Source organism: Polypterus senegalus, chromosome 17 (genome assembly GCF_016835505.1).
Source record: "Polypterus senegalus isolate Bchr_013 chromosome 17, ASM1683550v1, whole genome shotgun sequence".
NCBI classification, from domain to species: Eukaryota; Metazoa; Chordata; class Cladistia; order Polypteriformes; family Polypteridae; genus Polypterus; species Polypterus senegalus.
Genome location: NC_053170.1, coordinates 20,249,218 through 20,269,795, shown reverse-complemented (window position 1 = coordinate 20,269,795; position 20,578 = coordinate 20,249,218). Strand labels below are relative to the sequence as shown.

At 40.8% G+C, this 20,578-nt stretch overlaps 1 protein-coding gene across 3 annotated transcripts in view; it reads right to left on the bottom strand.

The window, feature by feature from the left end:
* lypla2 (lysophospholipase 2) overlaps positions 1-10,599 on the bottom strand; it is a 28,828-nt gene extending 18,229 nt beyond the window's left edge. Inside the window, exons 1-2 of one of the 3 annotated variants that reach the window (XM_039739256.1) lie at positions 10,484-10,599; positions 6,767-6,866 (exon numbers count right to left, since the gene is read on the bottom strand). In XM_039739256.1, coding sequence (XP_039595190.1) covers positions 6,767-6,844 — 78 coding nt within the window. In that variant the 5' untranslated portion in view covers positions 6,845-6,866; positions 10,484-10,599. Of the gene's footprint in view, positions 1-6,766; positions 6,867-9,493; positions 9,640-10,015; positions 10,178-10,483 lie in introns of those variants that run through there. The other 2 variants (XM_039739257.1, XM_039739258.1) reach the window with 2 other exon arrangements.
* Positions 10,600-20,578: the final 9,979 nt, after the last annotated feature.

The following is a 20,578-nucleotide window of genomic DNA, read 5'->3' as shown; positions in this document are numbered from 1 at the left end:
GAAATCTCGTTACTATGAAGAACATTCAGCAGCAGATACTTTCATTACAACGAAGTGACCGTGAAATGCTTGAATGAATCATCCACAGAACAGTTAGTTCTGCGGTCACAGCTCAGTTGTGGACATCTGCACAACGGTCCCCAAACAGAAACACTGTTAAAAAAAAAAAAAAAGTTCTTTCTTCGAACATTCCTTGTACTGTTTTTTTGCTGTTTTTGTTTTGTGTGGTTTTAAGTGATACCTTTTCCTTATTGCTCGTCAACATTTGAAAAACATCCATTAGAATTTAACTGATTATCACCCTTCTATAGAAATAGCATACTTGTTATATGCAAAAAAGAAGAAAAATCTCAGGTTTTAAACCTATGCGAACTACTACAATTGAAGACGCCGAACAAGCCGTTTTTATGTGGTTGCAGTGATGCTTGTTCAAGAAACATTCATATTAATGCGGCACTCATTCAAGAATATATGTGGTTTTTAAACTCTCTTGGGACCCGGACTGACAATCTCACACGTGGCAATAGCGCTTCTGGACGCACTTCAGCATGTCCTTCCAGTTCGGTGGGGTTGATCCCAGATCCCAAAAGAGTTCAGAAACCTCACAATATGAAGAAGAAAAGGATAACAGTGCTGACCACAACATGCTTCCGCACTTAGATAATGTTCACGTCGAATTCCTCCCACCCAATTGCACAACAGTGCTTCAGCCATTGGATTTGGGCATCATTCGCACCCTGAACGTGTATTATCACAAGGAAATGCTGAGAAAAATTCTCGTCAGCATTACTTGTGGACAGGAGAAGATTAAACTAACACGAAAGAAGCTATTGAAGCTGCTTCCATTTCCAACACCCTATCTTTGTGATGCATGTTTTCTGCAGTGACAGCAACCAAAATGAGATTACGGAGTAGACTGAACATAAGCAACACACTTCGCGTGTCACTGTCTTCCATCCTCCCCAGATGGGATTGTCTGGTTGCAGGAAAACAAGCTCAGGGCTTTCACTGATTCTGCATTATGGTAAGCTGTATAATTTCTATTACTATATTATAACTTAATAATAATCGAAATGTAATGTAAATTGTGTATAAAACTGCCCTACGAACCCTCCTATAATCACCCCATAAACTCCAACAACTCACCAGTCCCTGGAAAAATTTGCTTCTAGTAAAGCGGTCCTTGGTTTTAAAAAGGTTGCGGACCACTGGGCTGCTGAGACTGGCCACTGGGCAGAACTGACCATCACAAGTAGTAATAGCTCGCATATTTTCACGTTTTTTTTTGCTCTAGTTTTATGCAATTTTGTGCTAGTATTGTAATGAACAGTTAGTGCAGACTACAGCTGAAGATCTGAAGTGGACGCGAGAAGTTGGGGAGTTGTTTATTAACAGATTTTTGTGAGTTTGTATAATTAGTGTAGGTCAGGGAGGCTTTTTGCATATCGGCTTATTTTACAATATTAACTTTGAAGTAAACTTAGTAAAGTAAAATTTGATTTTTGGAGGATTTGTTTTCCAACTTGAATTAATGAGCAATGAATTCAGTGAGCGTTTTCGCGATTTCAGTTCACACAAACAGGACTTTGTGCTGTTCTCTTACAACGTTGAGAATGCGCCGGAGAATATTCAAATGTAATTGACTGAACTGCAGTCAGATTCTATTCTGAAGGCAAAATACAACGAAGTTGGTGTGCCAGGCTTGTATGCTTACCTGCCACCCTCGCATGTGCAGATCCATAAGTTGGCATCAAGAGTACTGTCTATGTTTGGAAGCACTTACCTTTGTGACCAATTGTTTTCGTTAATGAAAGCTACCAAAACCCCACATCGCTCAAGACTTACTGTCGAGCACCTTTCATCCCTCGTAAAACTTGCAGCTGCACAAGATTTCAAGCCTGATATTGACAAACTGGTTACTAACAAGAGATGTCAAGTGTCGGGACAAAAGAAATAAATCTCAGACTGTAAGACTCCTATATAAGCAATGAATATAATATAATGAATATAATAATATAATTTAAGAGGCTAAGACTCTGTTGTACGGAGATTGTATGGAAATAAACTGCTTTTCTTTCAACTTTAAGTGTTACATTTTTTAAAGTTTTCAGTATTGGAAAGAAAGTTACAGTAACTTTATATAATAGTATTTGTTACAGTGCGGTCTGCTGACGCACGTATGCCAGTCGAAGCGGCCCACCAATGGTAGTGAGTTTGACATGCCTGCTGTACACAGTTTAAAAATGTTAAAGTTTCCTTTGAAAAGCCCTGCTGAATTTGCAAACTTGTCTATCTTAAAATGAAGGAACATTCTGTGGGACTTCAACAACAAATTACTTTACTGTTTCAATTTTACCGTAACAGCAGTAACATCAACTTGCATATTTTACATATGTCCTCTTCTCAACCTCCAATAGCTGCTACCAATACTATACAGATCCTCAAGTTAATGAAACAACCAGCAGACTGCGTGTGCGGGTAGGAACTCAGTGTCACTGCCTGCTCGTGCATGTGGGATTGAAATCCTCTGTCAGCAAGTCCAGCCGAGAATGTTTAGAAACCACTGCTGGCCAGCTACTTCTGCTTTATGAAGTCTTCCCAGCGGCTTGAACGCAAACAGAAGACAACCAGTACATCAGTATTTCACACCTCCCAATGCTGTAAGTCGTAACAAGTAAGTTAAATGATCTTCCTAATCACACCAACACCACCACACAACGAAACAGCTCGGGATCCTAGTTGGAAACCCACCCCCAGGCAGACATGCAATCCGCTCCAATCCTTCGGAAATGACCATCTATCTGCTGTAGCCATGTCTTAATTTCAGGCTATGTGCTCTAATAAATAACTGAAGAATATCAAAATGTCCTGGTTTTAACAAGATGCCTGTCTAATAAAACACTATTCTTCTGAAACAAACATCCTAGCAATATATTTACAACTGCATGTGAAACGCCAAGGAGGAACCCTCATACTGCTCCCTTCTCGTCCCCTTGATGTAGAATACATATAATAACGCGGTCAAACCACTAATGAGAAAAGCTTGATTAAGAACCTGTGTTAAATCTGAACAATACTTTAAATATGATCAAGAATTAGACAAAAACAGAGAGTTCTGACATTTATTTCTTTCCACTTTAAGCACTGTGGGGAATCACATGTGTTTGTATGTGAAATGTTTTTTTTCCTGTGCATCGACACCTCTCTGAAGATGATAAAGTAGACATTAAACAAATTAGTGGGCACCCTGTAATTTACCATACTAATGCCACATTCATCCATAATGACAAGTCGAGGTAATAAAGTTTGCCCTTCACTTCTGTTATTCTCTAACACTTGTCATAGCTGAACACCTCTGCAAGTCCTATTTCATGAAAATTACAATGGTCAGACATAGTCAAGCCAAGAAACAATTAATTACAGATTTTTTTTTTAATTTAAAGTTGTGGTAATTGCCATCTGAACAACTGTAACTGTGTGTGAAATTGGGTGGGTGTATATGAGAGAGAGAGATCGAGAGATCCCCGTGACACATTGCAGTCTTGTTTTCTGCTTCTTCACCAATCCTGGTGGGACAGTCTTTGGTCCCTGCAACCCTGAAATAGACTGAGATGGTTCTCGAACTAGTCATTAAATGCACCCAAATGTTACACCATGTGTATGTTTTCTAACTTGTTGAAATATGCTATACAATACACAGTTCTATCGAGGTATTATTTTATGCTGCAATGCGTAGAAACATTAATGTACTGTATATTTCTCTACTGTTTTATCATTTCCACCTTTGGTTTATCATTTATTAGAATTTTATTATATGCTCATTGAAGTGGCTAAGATGGCGCCTGCTCAGACGTATTTTAGATGGATAGATAGACACACAGATATAGACAGCTGTTACTTTATTTGTCTCAAGGAGAAAATATTGCACTTTTTTGAAATTGTTTTATAAAGTAAAGTTGATTAATTAGTGTGGATGAAGGTTTTTGTTCCAGAAAATTTCAGTTTTTAATTAGACTCCTGTCTTAATTAAGCAAGCTATATTTCTCCACTTTCATTGTTTTGGTGCCATTTCAGAAGTTACAAACTGGGCTTTCTGAATTTTTTTTTTTTTAAATGTAGAGTTGCAAGTATTTTATTGTGTGTTAAATACATGGAATCATTTGGAGGTGTTTTATCATGATTGCTAAGATTTTTCGCCATCACCTCCAATATTATCTTCGATTTGTTTCCAGCTATTCTAGTTATTTAGGCCGTTATTTACTAATGAGCATGACAGACAAAGTTACAGTCATTCAGAAAACAGCATAGTCCTACCTTCAACCTGTTCTTAATTACCATTATTAGGAATTAATTAAGGGAGCAAACTTAAATAGGAAAAATAGAAAAGTGTGGAAGCGCTAAAGCAGAAATACAATTTTTTTAAGTGTTGTATAAATGTAAATCCCATACCACAGTGCTTTTCTTAATGCAGAATGAGAGAAATAAGACCAGCTAATTAAACAATGAGATTAGCTAGATGTAAAATGACACACTGATTGTGAAACTGGAACAAAGATCTGTAGCAACAGTGGGCCTCTTGGGAATCAGCTCTGGAGGCTCACTGTCCACTCTTGTGTCAAAGTACTTTGATATCCTTGACATTTAATGTGTGATTTGACTTGTTCCCTTATCATAAGGTTTTTTCACGCAAGATATTTTTTCTGGTGCTGTATTCATGATATTCCTTGCAATGAAAGGTGCTACATAAAGGAAATTATAAAATAGATTGATCAATTTATTCATTCAGACAGCATTGTTTTTAGAATGTGATGTTTCTTTTAGAAGGGTGGGACAGATGATCACCTTCATTATTATGGAAACTGGAAGAATTTCTCTCTCTCTCTCGCTAAGCTTTCAACATTAAGGGAAGTGGGAAATTTGGGTGTGATATTCTGTATGACTCAGCTTTTACCATTAAGGAAGACTTTACACACCTCAAAAATGGTCTGTTTTATCTCACTGGCAGATCTGACAAAAGTCTTATAGAGTGGTGCTGTTTAGGTTTTACAGAGAGTACTATACAAGTGAAGGCAAGGGAGTACAGACAGGTTTTTGCACATCCTGTCATTGTCTGTGTGGGTTTTCCTCCCACATACCAAAACATGCACGTTAAGCTAGAGATTCTAAATCATCCCAGTGCAAGTCTAGATACATATGAGTGAGTGTGCTCTGTCATGGACAGGCACCTTACTGAGGATAGGCACTATCTCCCCATAGCCCTAAACTGCATAAGCTAGTTAGAAAATGGATAAATTGAGGAATCACCTGTTTGACGGATCAGCACAACCTTTTGTGCCACCAATATTGCTTCACATATTTAGTTTTTAGCATGGTTATGGCAACAACACTTTCTCCTGTTCTCCCTTGTGATATAAAGATCTTCTCCCAAATATTGGGCTGCCTATTAGTAGCCTCTGCACAAATTTTTGAATGCTGAGGCTTTTAAATGGATTTTAGCTAAGCCTACTCTGAAGCGTGCAACCTCTCTTTTAATTTGGGATAAACGGCAGTAAACTTTAGAGATGCTTTTTAATGGCAATGTTCCTTGAACACTTAACAAAATGTCTTTCCCTATATCACCTGAGAAATCTACCTGCCACTTCTTGTGTCCTTAATTCAATGCACTACTCAAGAGCTAGCTAGCTAGCCCTATCTCAGGTAGAATACAAGCTTGTTTGTGTCAGTATACATTATGGAACTGTGACATTGCACCCCTACGGCTTATTCGGCATTTAGAAGCCTGCTAGTTTTACATCTTGCCACACTCACTTGCTGTGCCCCACTCTTCAGTAGCTTACAGCTTTAACTTTCATCAGATTCAAAACGCTTGTGTTGGCTCATTTCAGTTGCTAAGAGATCTGACCCTGTGTAAATTCAGAAACCATGGTTACAATGTCAGCATCATAAGGGTCTCTACTGTCAGCTTCTATTGGTTACCTGATATCTTCAATTGTAGGCATTAAAAATTTAAATACACACCGACAAAAACAAAAAATCCTATCAGTAATCTCTTGTTAAAATCCAAAAATGCTATATTAGGGACTGGGTTGTTGAAGAAACATCGCCTTTAGTTGCCTGTGCCTAAGAAAACCTCTGTGCTTAAACATGTAAGTCCAAGCAAATTGCAGCATTTCAAAACATTCAATTTCTGAAGGGTGGTATGCCAAGAAAATATGTTGAGAACCCCTGACCTAGAGATACTATATCAACTGTAGTGAAGTATTTACTTTGATAAACAGGTGTGCTATTATCCAAAAACATACTGTGCCCTTAATGTTAGCAGTAAATACTGTAAGAAAACAAGATCATACCCCACTTTGCAGCAATAGGTTTATATTCATGGGGGGCTCTGACCAGATGATACGTTATGGGGAGCCTTGGCCAAAAAGTTGGGAATCCCTAGACTAACCTGTTGACCAGACGTGAATGAGGAAGTGAAATGTGAATAACCACAGAAACGAAAAAAAACAAAAACAAACAAAACTCCACAGACAGTGGAGAATACGCAAAATTCACACAGGCTCTGATCCAAAGAATCTGGAGTGCTGATGGCAACACTCGATTGTCCATTTACTTCATCAATTAGCATGTATGAAATAACTTGAGAATAGATACTGATAAGTGCTAAAGCACATGCATGAAGGCCTAACTCAATAACTAGGCTTAAGTGTGGAAGATTAGATTTCATAGTGCACTTTATGAAGTAGCAGGAGAAAAAGCGGCTTACCACGGCTGTTTCCCGTTCACTCCCAGAGACTGTAACAGCCTCAGTAAGAAGCGGCACAGACATGTTGTTACCACACATACACTAGAAGGGCAGCAGTTGCCTGCAAATGAATCAAACAAATAAAGGAAGCATTAGGGACATCCTCTGTTACACTGGGAATTTATTTTGTTTAAATTGTTCAAGAAACAGCTCTAAGAAATGGCATCCTTCAAAATGCCACCATTGCCGTCTAGCTGCTACATGCTAAAACCTAAAAAGTGTTTCAAAACGCATCAACAAAGGGTCTCTGTGAAGTTATAGCTGCCTCAGCCTCTTTATTCAAAAAGATTTTATCATAAAAGGTAAGCAATATTAATGTCAGTAAATCCTTACAGAATGCTATTTAAGGCTTTACCTTCCAAAACCTATGCAGATTTGATCATTCTCAGCCCAAGAGGTTCATTGGCTCAGGATTTATTACTCCCATGACCTACACACACACATACCTTGCTTCTTCTCCTGGCAGACTCATTGTTTCAACCTTCCTCCCAGCCCCAGGCCTGTTCTGCCTCAGTTGCACTATAAACCACACCCAAAAAAATAAAAAATAAATAAATAACCTCGGTGTCATCCTCCACATCAAAACAGAATTCCAACCCGATTGCCAAGGGCCTGGCTACCTCAGTTTTCAAGAATACTCAGAAGCAGAATACTGAAGACAGCAATGTAGCCGATTCAAGCACCACACAATACAATTTTCACAAGTATTTAAACTATAACTCCTCAGTGATCCCTGAAGCATTAGAAGCCATAATATAAAAAATTAAATTCTCCTCTTGCTCCAACAGCTTCATTGTCTCAAATGCCATACCCAAGACAGGCTGAAAACTGCAGAAAGAATCTCCCTCAGGATCCCTGAAGCATCGGTCTCCAGCCCTATCCCATCAAAAACTTTAACGCTTAAACTTCTTCAAGCATTAATGCATGACAGCCACAGACACCAAATTAAACACAACCAAAATGTTCTCTACTTCCATCTTCAATCTCCATTTCCTCCATTTGATTGACTGCCACAATCTATAGCCGTAGTGCAAAACAATCCTGGTCTTTAACCCTTTGAAGGCTTATTTGCCTCAATTTCCATTTCGCATATACCCCACTGGGGCGGCACGGTGGCACAGTGGTAGCGCTGCTGCCTCGCAGTTAGGAGACCCGGGTTCGCTTCCTGGGTCCTCCCTGCGTGGAGTTGGCATGTTCCTCCCACAGTCCAAAGACATGCAGGCTAGGTGGATTGGCGATTCTAAATTGGCCTTGGTGTGTGGGTGTGTTTGTGTGTATCCTGCGGTGGGTTGGCACCGGGATTGTGCCCTGTGTTGGCTGGGATTGGCTCCAGCAGACCCCCGTGACCCTGTGTTCGGCTTCAGCGGGTTGGAAAATGGATGGATGGATATACCCCACTGTATCAGAAAGTGTCATTAAGGTACCTTAGTTTCCATTTCTTGTGGAGCATCTCCAAAGTGTAAAACACTGTACCCACTCTGGTACAGAGTCACATCTCATCTCATTTCATCTTCTTAACCACTTTTCCTAGTGACGGTCGCATCAGCCGCAGGCCAAGCAGGTCAACCCAGACTTCCCTGTCCCCTGCTAAAGAGTCCAGCTCTTCCCAAGGAACTCCCAGGCATTTCTAAGCCATCTTAAGACATATAATCCCTCCAGTGTGTCTTGCGTCAGACTACGGGTCTCCGTCCTAATGGGAAGTACCCCAACGGACATCCTTAGGACATGCCCAAAACACCTCAACTGGCCCCCAGCAAATGTATACTGAGGCTCTCCCAAATTGCTGAGCTTCTCATCCTATCAGTGAATGTCAGCCCAGTCACCCCGTGAAGAAGCCTCATTACTGCCGCTTGCACACAAGGTCTCACTCTTTTGGTCATTATTTACAGCTCATGGTCACAGATAAGAACAGGGATGTTGATCAACTGGTAAACCAAAAAAATTGTCTTTAGACTCTGCTCCCGCTTCAACACCACAGTCAACGCTTGCAGAACTGCTGGCACCATTCCATTCCACTTGTTGATCTTACACTATCTGTTACTTGTGAGTAAGATCCTGAGACGCTTGAACTCTTTCACTAAAGGCATCCATCCATTTTCTAACCCGCTGAATGCAAACACAGGGTCACAGGGATCTGCTGGAGCCAATCCCAGCCAACACAAGGCACAAGGCAGGAACCAAACCCGGGCAGGGTGCCAATCCACCGCAGGACACACACAAACACACCAAGCACACACTAGGGCCAATTTAGAATCACCAATCCACCTAACCTGCATGTCTTTGGACTGTGGGAGGAAACCCACACAGACACGGGGAGAACATGCAAACTCCACGCAGGGAGGACTTGGGAAGTGAACCCGGGTCTCCTAAATGCGAGGCAGCAGTGCTACCACTGCGCCACCGTGCTTCACTAAAGGCAGTTGCCCCCAAAAAACATGGAAAGTGAAATCTGCTCCTTGCCAAGAGAGTACTATAACCTCATCCCACCCACCAGCAAATACTGTGCTGAAGGCCACAGCCAGGTAGGGCAAAGAGAACAACCCCCCTACCCCTAAGCTCCTCAACTGGACACACTCACATCCACAGCCTTGACAGAGCCCAACATGCACAGAAAGCGAACTTAACACCAAATATTTGGACACAGCACTCACTGCACTCATAAAGGGTCAAATCATCTAAAATCCATACTTAATATTTTTCCTGAGACAATCTCTTCTTGAGTAATCATCTCCCTGGATTGAATCTGGCTGCCTCAGTGGCCTTGTCTCTGTAGCTGAGCCCCCACCCTACTAGTAGGTGGTCAGCCTCAGTCTCCAGGCCCTGACAGTCTGGCTACAGTCTTCATCCTTTTTAAAAAAATAAAAATAAATAAAAAAAAGGGCATCAGTCCCTCAGATTTCATTCCCTTTCTAGTCTTTCTCCCAAATTCGCCATATCTCAATACGTTAAAGAACAAGCACTGCCACTGACCTCCTCCGCTTAGCCTCATTCAAAAGCCTCCCTACGTCAGTTATTTACGAGAGATGACGACTGTCTCATTGAACTTTGATGCCCCGTTTTTTTAATCTCCACTCGGGAGCTTTCACATCTCAGTCTCCATCTTTTAAATAACCCGAGGTGTTTCATGTCACACTTTACAATCCTGGATGACTCCATTTCCACCGCCTTTAGCGCATCATTGCTTCCGCATTAAACTCAAAGCAGCCCTACCACTTCAGACTCAAATCTCCAAGAGTATTTTTTCCAGTCTTAATTGTCAGCCGCCGTTAGCCCGACTTCATTCGCTTTTTCTTGTTCACCGGAAGGTCACTTCAATGTCCACTCTCGGGTTTCATTTAACACTGATACCAACAGTGCGATGACCCGGAACCAGGGAGCTGACCACTCCTGTTCCTCTCTTACTTCTCTTGTCCGGCTTCATTGTGGTTGTGTGACAGGGCCTCAGTGAGCACCACGGCCTCGAGTTATGAAACGAGCCAAAGGGAAGGGAGCAGCTGAGCGCTGTCCGCGGCGCCTCCTGACGAGTGAGCTTTCGAAGACTTCTGGACAAAGCTTTTACCCTGCCCACTAGTGAACCGCTGCGGTTCCCAGCGGAACCCCTCCAACATCGGAATAACCGATTAACTTTGACTTTGTTTATCTCAAAGAAAACAACGAAAGCCGCGGAGCCTGACTTACCTTTGCGCCTATAGCACGCCGGAACTAGTGGGGCGGGGCCACAGGGCGAGTCAATGGAGTGAGAAAGAGGATACAAGTGGGAGCGGGAGGCTGAGGCGAGTGATGTGTCAGAAGTGGGAAAGTGGCCGTGAGTGTCATCCAAGTGTCGTGTAAGGCGCATCAGAGAGAATGTGAAGAACAGCATAGGGCCATTACAACATCAAAATGTATGATGTGCCAGGAGTGGCAAAGAGGCAGGTCGTGCCAAAAACGGGATAATAGTATTAGACAATCAAAGTGTGTGATATGCCGGAATATCAAAGTGGCAGGGAGTGTCTTGTAAATCTCATGGGAGTTAATGTCAAGAACGGCACAAGGGTATTTGACGATCGAAGTGAGGCTCAGGGGAACCATAAGCCGCAAGAGGCAGCGAATGTCATAGAAGTGTCGTGTAAGGTGCAGGGGAGGGAATGTGAAGAGCAGCATAACGGTATTAGACAATCAAAGTGTGATAGGAGCCAAAAGTGGACAAGAAAACAGCATAAGGGTATGGACAATCTAGGAAGGCTTAGGGTCAAGATGAGCCATAAATGCAGCATTGTGCAGGACCCCTTACACCCCTCACATGGACCTTTCACACTTCTGCCATCCAAGAGAAGATACTGCAGCATCAGACCCAGATCTGCCAGGCTGCAGGATAGTTTTTACCCCCAAGGTGTCGGACTCCTTAACACCATGCTGCCCCCTGGGATCTTCCACACTGCCTCAACCACCTCTGTAAAGATGAGTGTGCATGTAGAAAAGAACTGAAAATCTTATACTGACCTTTAAGTATTTTGACACTCCTGATATCCTTCTGCTGAGAAACATTCTGACCTGTCACTGTTTACACGTCTTAAACAACTATTGTGATACACTGATGATTTCTGTATTATCTATTATTTATTTATTATATTACATATCTATTGACCATATTTATGTATCTAGATTGCAAATACCATACATTGCATCAGTGTTCATATTGCTAACTACATGTCAATATTGCTGCTACTTCTTTGTCATGTCTTTGCACAATGTCTTTTGTCTTGTGTTTTAATTTTAATTCTATTTTTAATTTATTATTTGCACTTCATGTTGTTACACTGTAGACCCTGAGCTTCACAATTTCACCTATCTATATACTTGTATATGGTTGAGATGACAATAAAGTTCACTTTGACTTTGAAATGAGTGTTGTGCCAGGCGCAAGGAAGTGAATATCAAGAAACGATACAAGGGTTTTAGAGAATCAAAGTGTGCAATAAGGCAAATGGGAAAGAGGCAGCGAGTGTTGTGTAAAGTGCAATGGAGTGAATATGTAGAACAGCATTTAGGGTATTGGACAATCAAAGAGGGTAATGTACCAGAAGTAAAAAAAAAAACAGTAAGTGCTATGTAAGGCACAAGAGAGTGAATGTCAAAAACAACAAAAAAGTCTTAGACAATGAATGTCAAGAACAACGTATGCTAATAAACATTCAAAGCGTGTGATGTGCCAAAAGTAAAGAAAAGGCACAGTGTCATATAAGGCACATGACAGTGAATATCAAAAACAAATATTAAGGGTATTAGACAGAGGGATTAAGAACTAGAAGTAGGAATGAGACAGTGAGTGTCAAGAACAGCAAAGAGTATTAGACAGTCAAAGTGTGTGATGTACCAGAAGTAGGAAAGAGACAAATGTCCTGTAAGGTGCAAGGGAGTGGATGTCAAGAACAGTAGAAGGGTATTAGACAGTGAGTGAGTGATAAGCTGAAATGTCAAAGTGGAAGTGAGTGTTGGGTAAATTGAAAAGGATGTGAATCTCATGAATATCATAGGGAAATGTGACAATCAAAGTGTGTGATATGCAAGAAGTGGAAAGGAGGCAGTGAATGTTGCATAAGGTGCAAGGGAGTGAATGACAAGATCAGCATAAGGGTTTTAGGCAATCAATGTGTAAGGAAAATGGCCCAAAGGTGATGTTGGGCATGGTGACTGGCAGAGAAGCAATATAAAATATTTCGAGAAAGCAAGTGGAGTAACAGGATAGGGTTTCAAATTGAGAGTGAAAGTGTGTAGGATGAAGGATGTTACCCAAGGAAAGATGTCAATGGGTGCAAGAGAATACATATCAGAATAGGATAAGATAAAGTATTAAAGTTAAGAGAAAACAGCAAGGTCAAGAAGTAAAAAACATAAAACACAATGCAAGAAGTGTTAGGATTGACATGAAAAGTATGGGCTTGTACCTCTGAGCAATGAATTTATAGCAGGTATCAGAAAAGGATACTAGACAGTGCAAGAATTTATGAGAGGGACCAAGGCTGAAGGAGCTGCATATGAGTATGACAAAGTAAGTCAGAATGGTGACAGGACAAGTATCTAAATGACCATTACATAGTTTGAAATAAAGGATATTGGGATATTGAACCGTCAGCTTATCGTGGTGGAGGGGTTTGCATGTCCCAATGATCCTAGGAGCTATGTTGTCCGGGGCTTTATGCCCCTGGTAGGGCCACCCAAGGCAAACTGGTCCTAGGTGAGGGATGAGACAAAGAGCGGTTCAACAAACCTCTGATGAAGGATAAAAACCTTGGACAACGTTTTCCCTTACCCGGACGCGGGTCACCGGGGCCCCCCTCTGGAGCCAGGCCTGGAGGTGGGGCTCGATGGCGAGCGCCTGGTGGCCGGGCCTGCACCCATAAGAGATAACGTGGGTCCTCCTCCCCATGGGTTCACCACCTATGGGAGGGGCCAAGGAGGTTGGGTGCAGTGTGAGTTGGGTGGTGGCCGGAGGCGGGGACCTTGGTGGTCTGATCTTCGGCTACAGAAACTGGCTCTTGGGACATGGAATGTCACCTTTTTGAAGGGGAAGGAGCCTGAGCTAGTGCGCGAGGTCGAGAGGTTCCGGCTAGATATAGTCGGACTCACCTCGACGCACAGTTTGGACTCTGGAACCAATCTCCTTGAGAGGGGCTGGACTCTCTACCACTCTGGAGTTGTCCCCAGTGAGAGGCGCCGAGCAGGTGTGGGCATACTTACATACTAAGTCGTCGGACTTGCGGCCATATGTCTTGGACACTCGGGTGAAGAGAGGGGCGGAGCTGTCAACTGATCACCACCTGGTGGTGAGTTGGCTTCGATGGTGGAGGAAGATGCCAGTCAGACCTGGTAGGCCTAAACGTGTTGTCAGGGTCTGCTGGGAACGGCTGGCAGAGTCCCCTATCAGAAGTAGCTTCAACTCCCACCTCCGGCAGAACTTCAACCACGTCCCGAGGGAGGTGGGGGACATGTTCCGTGCCTCTATTGTTGAGGCGGCTGACCGGAGCTGTGGCCGCAAGGTGGTCGGTGCCTGTCGTGGCGGCAATCCCCGAACCCGTTGGTGGACACCGGCGGTGAGGGATGGCGTCAAGCTGATTGTTAAGCCATTCAGCAATATAAACACACACAGTATCCACACATACATGAATGATATGAAGGATTTTAAGAAAGGCAGGTCACATGTGGCGGTGTGCCATACATTGGTTAAGGACATGAAGAAAACCGGACATAAAAGTAAAACCAACGGTAGCAGGCAGGGATAAGTTACCAGGCACAGTATGTCCTGAGGGAGTCAGAGATACTAAACAGTAGGAATGTTTGTTGGAGTGTCCAGGCTACAAAAGTCATCAGAATTAAAGTACAGGTGAATTAAATAATGGATATAGAGAGCATGTAAGGGAGACAGATTGTCATTCATCCAATCCCGGCCTATCAGAAACTAAGACTGTCAGTTGAATGACATGAAAGATTTCTAACAATGTAAATTTTAGAGCAACAAACACAATTAGACAGTAAGACTGTAAGAGAGGCAAAAGAAAGGATCTTGAACAGTAAAAATCATAGTGGCATGAACTTAAGACAGGACGTGAGTCAGAAAGGTGGGTCAAGTTTGAACATAACAGAAGGTAGGAAGTTGGGAAAGAATGCCAGTGGAATAATATGAAGGGCATTAAGACAGAGACAAGCACCAACAGAACTTTAAATGAAAATAGGGCAAAGTAACTCATACATTCCTTTTAACCTAACATTTCCAACATCCAATTAACCAGACACTTTTTTTTTATATAAACTAAGTCCCTGTTTCACACATCCACAATTCATTTTGAGAAGAGAATTATTAACATTTGTTTGAAATTTATCTTTGTACAGTCTCCATGCTCCTGATGAAAAAATATTTTAATGTAATAAATTGTTACTTATCTCATTTCTTTGATAAATTACAACACTTCTTCTATGTTCTCTGTTTTTCTTGGTTCAACACTCACTGAATAACTTACACCTGGCAAACCTGCACTAAAGAGTACAGCTCTTCTTTAAATGTTGTTTTTCTAGTGATCTGGTAACCAAGACCACCTTAATCCAATTGTGCCCCTAGAAACTCATTATACAGCTTAAGCAGTACCTTTCTGATTTGTATCCCACAGCATCCATATTTGAATTACCAAACTGTGAGACTGTTAGTAAGAAGCATTAAGAATATGGGAATGAAAACTAGCTAAATTCACCCTTGCGTACCTTAAGTAGCACAGAATAATTTTTTTGGGGGGGTTTGAACAAAAATGTCTGAGTTTTGCACAGTTGTGAAGAAAATATGACTATACAGTATCTATTTAATAAAAGATGGCATAAACCATTAGGATGGCATGATCCACAAACAGTTGGACCAAAACATCAGATAGCAACAATATTTTGACAAGAAATGTATTAACAACCTAAAAATATTTATTTTGTTCAGAAAACAATTGTACCAAATAAATAATCTTGCCATTTTTTTTTAAATTATATTGGCTACTGCAATAAATTTTTAATCCTAATCCAAAGGGGAAAAAATCATGGCTAAAACTCCACATCTTATACTATATCTTTAGAAAATTAACAATTTCTACTTTTAGGTAAAGATCTTATTAACTTGTCTTCTTTCTGCATTCTAATTTGGTTTTATATATATATATATATATATATACACACGCGTACACACACAGAGTTAGGTCAATATTTGGACAGAGACAACTTTTTTTCTAATTTTGGTTCTGCACATTACCATAATGAATTTTAAATGAAACAACTCAGATGGAGTTGAAGTGCAGACTTTCATCTTTAATTCAGTGGGCTGAACAAAACAATTGCATAAAACTGTGAGGCAACTAAAGCATTTTTAACACAAATCCCTTCATTTCAGGTACTTTCAAAAGTAATTGGACAAATTAAATAACTGGAAATAAAATGTTCATATTTAATACATGGTTGAAAACCCTTTGCTGGCAATGACAGTCTGAAGTCTTGAACTCCTGGACATCACCAGATGCTGGGTTTCCTCCTTTTTAATGCTCTGCCAGGCCTTTACTGCAGCGGCTTTACTTTCAGTTGCTGTTTCTTTGTGGGCCTTTCTGTCCAAAGTTTAGTCTTCAACAAGTGAAATGCAGGCTCAATTGGGTTAAGTTCAGGTGACTGACTTGGCCATTCAAGAATGTTCCACTTCTTTGCTTTAATAAACTCCTGGGTTGCTTTGGCTGTATGTTTTGGGTCATTGTCCATCTGTATCATGAAACGCCACCCAATCAATTTGACGTCATTTAGCTGGATTTGAGCAGACAGTATGTCTCTGAACACCTCAGAATTCATTTGGCTGCTTCTGTCCTGTGTCACATCATCAATAAACACGAGTGTCCCAGTGCCACTGGCAGCCATGCACGCCCAAGCCATCACACTGCCTGACTCCACCGTGTTTTACAGATGATGTGGTATGCGTTGGATAATGAGCTGTTCCACGCCTTCTCCATACTTTTTTCTTGCCTTCATCATTCTGGTAGAGGTTGATTTTGGCTTCATCTGTCCAAAGAATGTTTTTCCAGAGCTGTGCTGGCTTTTTTAGATGTTCTTTAGCAAAGTCCAATCTAGCCTTTCTATTCTTGAGGCTTATGAGTGGCTTGTACCTTGCAGTGCACCCTCTGTATTTACTTTCATGCAGTCTTCTCTTTATGGTAGACTTGGATATCAATACGCCTACCCCATGGAGAGGGTTGTTCACTTGGTTGGCTGTTGTGAAGAGGTTTCTCTTCACCATGGAAATGATTCTGCGATCATCCACCACTGTTATCTTCCGTGGATGTCCAGGTCTTTTTGCGTTGCTGAGTTCACCAGTGCTTGCTTTCTTTCTCAGGATGTACCAAACTGTAGATTTTGCCACTCGTAATATTGTAGCAATTTCTCGGATGGGTTTTTTCTGTTTTCACAGCTTGAGGATGGCTTCTTTCACCTGCATGGAGAGCTCCTTTGACCGCATGTTGTCTGTTCACAGCAAAATCTTCTACATGCAAGCACCACACCTCAAATCAACTGCAGGCCTTTTATCTGCTTAATTGATAAGACATAACGACGGACTTGAACACACCTCAACATGAAATAGCCTTTGAGTCAATTGGCCAATTACTTTTGAGCCCCTGAAATGAAGGGATTGTGTTAAAAAAATGCTTTAGTTGCCTCACATTTTTATGCAATCATTTTGTTCAAACCAATGAATTAAAGCTGAAAGTCTGCACTTCAACTGCATCTCAGTTGTTTCATTTAAAATTCATTGTGGTGATGTACAGAACCAAAATTAGAAAAAAGTTGTCTCTGTCCAAATATTTATGGACCTAACTGTATACAGTGGTGTGAAAAACTATTTGCCCCCTTCCTGATTTCTTATTCTTTTGCATGTTTGTCACACAAAATGTTTCTGATCGTCAAACACATTTAACCATTAGTCAAATATAACACAAGTAAACACAAAATGCAGTTTTTAAATGATGGTTTTTATTATTTAGGGAGAAAAAATCCAAACCTACATGGCCCTGTGTGAAAAAGTAATTGCCCCCTTGTTCAAAAATCACCTAACTGTGGTGTATCACAGCTGAGTTCAATTTCCGTAGCCACCCCCAGGCCTGATTACTGCCACACCTGTTTCAATCAAGAAATCACTTAAATAGGAGCTGCCTGACACAGAGAAGTAGACCAAAAGCACCTCAAAAGCTAGACATCATGCCAAGATCCAAAGAAATTCAGGAACAAATGAGAACAGAAGTAATTGAGATCTATCAGTCTGGTAAAGGTTATAAAGCCATTTCTAAAGCTTTGGGACTCCAGCGAACCACAGTGAGAGCCATTATCCACAAATGGCAAAAACATGGAACAGTGGTGAACCTTCCCAGGAGTGGCCGGCCGACCAAAATTACCCCAAGAGCGCAGAGACGACTAATCCGAGAGGTCACAAAAGACCCCAGGACAACGTCTAAAGAACTGCAGGCCTCACTTGCCTCAATTAAGGTCAGTGTTCACGACTCCACCATAAGAAAGAGACTAGGCAAAAACGGCCTGCATGGCAGATTTCCAAGACGCAAACCACTGTTAAGCAAAAAGAACAATTTGGGCTCGTCTCAATTTTGCTAAAAAACATCTCAATGATTGGCAAGACTTTTCGGAAAATACCTTGTGGACTGATGAGACAAAAGTTGAACTTTTTGGAAGGCAAATGTCCCGTTACATCTGGCGTAACAGGAACACAGCATTTCAGAAAAAGAACATAATACCAACAGTAAAATATGGTGGTGGTAGTGTGATGGTCTGGGGTTGTTTTGCTGCTTCAGGACCTGGAAGGCTTGCTGTGATAGATGGAACCATGAATTCTACTGTCTACCAAAAAATCCTGAAGGAGAATGTCCGCCATCTGTTCGTCAACTCAAGCTGAAGCGATCTTGGGTGCTGCAACAGGACAATGACCCAAAACACACCAGCAAATCCACCTCTGAATGGCTGAAGAAAAACAAAATGAAGACTTTGGAGTGGCCTAGTCAAAGTGCTGACCTGAATCCAACTGAGATGCTATGGCATGACCTTAAAAAGGCGGTTCATGCTAGAAAACCCTCAAATAAAGCTGAATTACAACAATTCTGCAAAGATGAGTGGGCCAAAATTCCTCCAGAGCTGTAAAGACTCATTGCAAGTTATCACAAACGCTTGATTGCAGTTATTGCTGCTAAGGGTGGCCCAACCAGTTATTAGGTTTAGGGGGCAATTACTTTTTCACACAGGGCCATGTAGGTTTGGGTTTTTTTTTCTCCCTAAATAATAAAAACCATCATTTAAAAACTGCATTTTGTGTTTACTTGTGTTATATTTGACTAATGGTTAAATGTGTTTGATGATCAGAAACATTTTGTGTGACAAACATGCAAAAGAATAAGAAATCAGGAAGGGGGCAAATAGTTTTTCACACCACTGTATATACACATACATTATATATCTATATACACACACACACATACGTATGTTGTAATAGTTCATCATATTCCTTGACATGGACTTCAGCCTTGACCTAGTTTTCAGATTTCAAGACCACATCCATTAGATTGCTGCCAAAACCTGCCATGATTATTATGATCACTCTGTTCACGCAGCAAGGGAATTTTTGAAGCTATCTTGTGACATCTTACCTTCCTACTTTGTTGCTTTCACATGAACTTCATGTCAGCATTTTGTAGTCACTATTCATCTGTTATTTGGTAAAAACAAATGCAATTAAAGCTATATTCCGTTTTCTTGTAAAAATAAAATCAAACTAAAAACAAACATTATACACATACTGCAACACACCATATACAATGCCACTACAAAAATGTGGTTTCTTGCTGACCTATTATTGTTTGTTTTATATTACTGAATGAGAGAAGCCATATGTTATATGAGCTGGAGTCTGTGGCATTGACCAAAAAAACAGGAGACAGAGCTGGAGGTGACAAGAGTTAAAGACGCTAAGATTTGCATTGGGTGTGATGAGGATGGACAGGATTAGGAACGAGTACATTACAGGGTCACCTCAAGTTGAACAGTTTGGAGACAAAATCATAGAGTCCAGATTGCATTAGTTTGGACAAGTGCAGAGAAGAGATGCTGGGTATACTGGGAAAAGGATACTAATGATAAAGCTTCCAGGCAAGAGGAACATAAAAAGGCCTAAGAGAAGGTTTATGGATGTCGTAAGAGAGGACATGCAGGTGATGTGTGTAACAGAGCAGGATGCAGAGGACAGGAATATATGGAAAAAGATGATCCGCTGTGGTAACACCTAATGGGAGCAGCCAAAAGAAGAAGAAGAAGAAGATGATGAAGAATGAGAGAAGCGAGATCAAGGTTATGCCACAACTTGAGTACTTTGGAAAGCACTGTTCCAGTGTGAGCTAACACCTGATACAGCAGTCACATGAAATTTGTTCTATAGCATGTGAATGCAGTATTACTGGTTTTTGTTTGTTCTTCATAAAAATACAAATTTTAAAAAATGAATAATTTGAAATAAATAAAAATGGTGTGATACACTGTGACAGTTACAGGCCTCTATGTTAAATTCACTTATGTGTGTGTTGTCTGCTTGTTATCCCTGTGTCTGTGTGGATTTCCACATCAAAGAATTTACTGACACAATATATCTGAATGGACAATTGAGCCCTGAAATAAATGACCTAGGAGTCCAGAATTGGTTTCTGCTTTATGCAGAAAGGAGCAGAGATATGCTCCAAATTTTTCCAACCCTGTAATGGAAAAATCATTTTTCATAATAATGAACAGATAGAAATAAGCAAACAAAATAGATAAGCAAAATAAAAAGAAAGAATCTAATGTAAAGAACGTACATATTTCTTTAAAAAGTACACAGTTTTGGTACATAGAAATTGAAAATTTATGACCAGTAACAAGTCTTTCTGTTTATATAAATACAATTAAATGTGTGAATTTCCTTCTGGTCATAAGACTGTTTGCCTATGCAATTCTCTGGATGAGTAAAAACAGAAATGCATTGTGTATTTGCAACACACATTGTTGGGAAATGTTCTTGCATGAAGAAAGATTATTTTCTATTGGTCTGAATTTTAATCTTGATTTAACCCTAGGAGGGTGAAGTTCAAGAACAGACTTTTGAGAGGCGTGGAGAAGCAGTCAAGTTTTACCTACAGGGTGTTCTCATTTATATAGGGGAAATAAAGTCAAATAATGCAAAAACACAAAACATCAATGAAC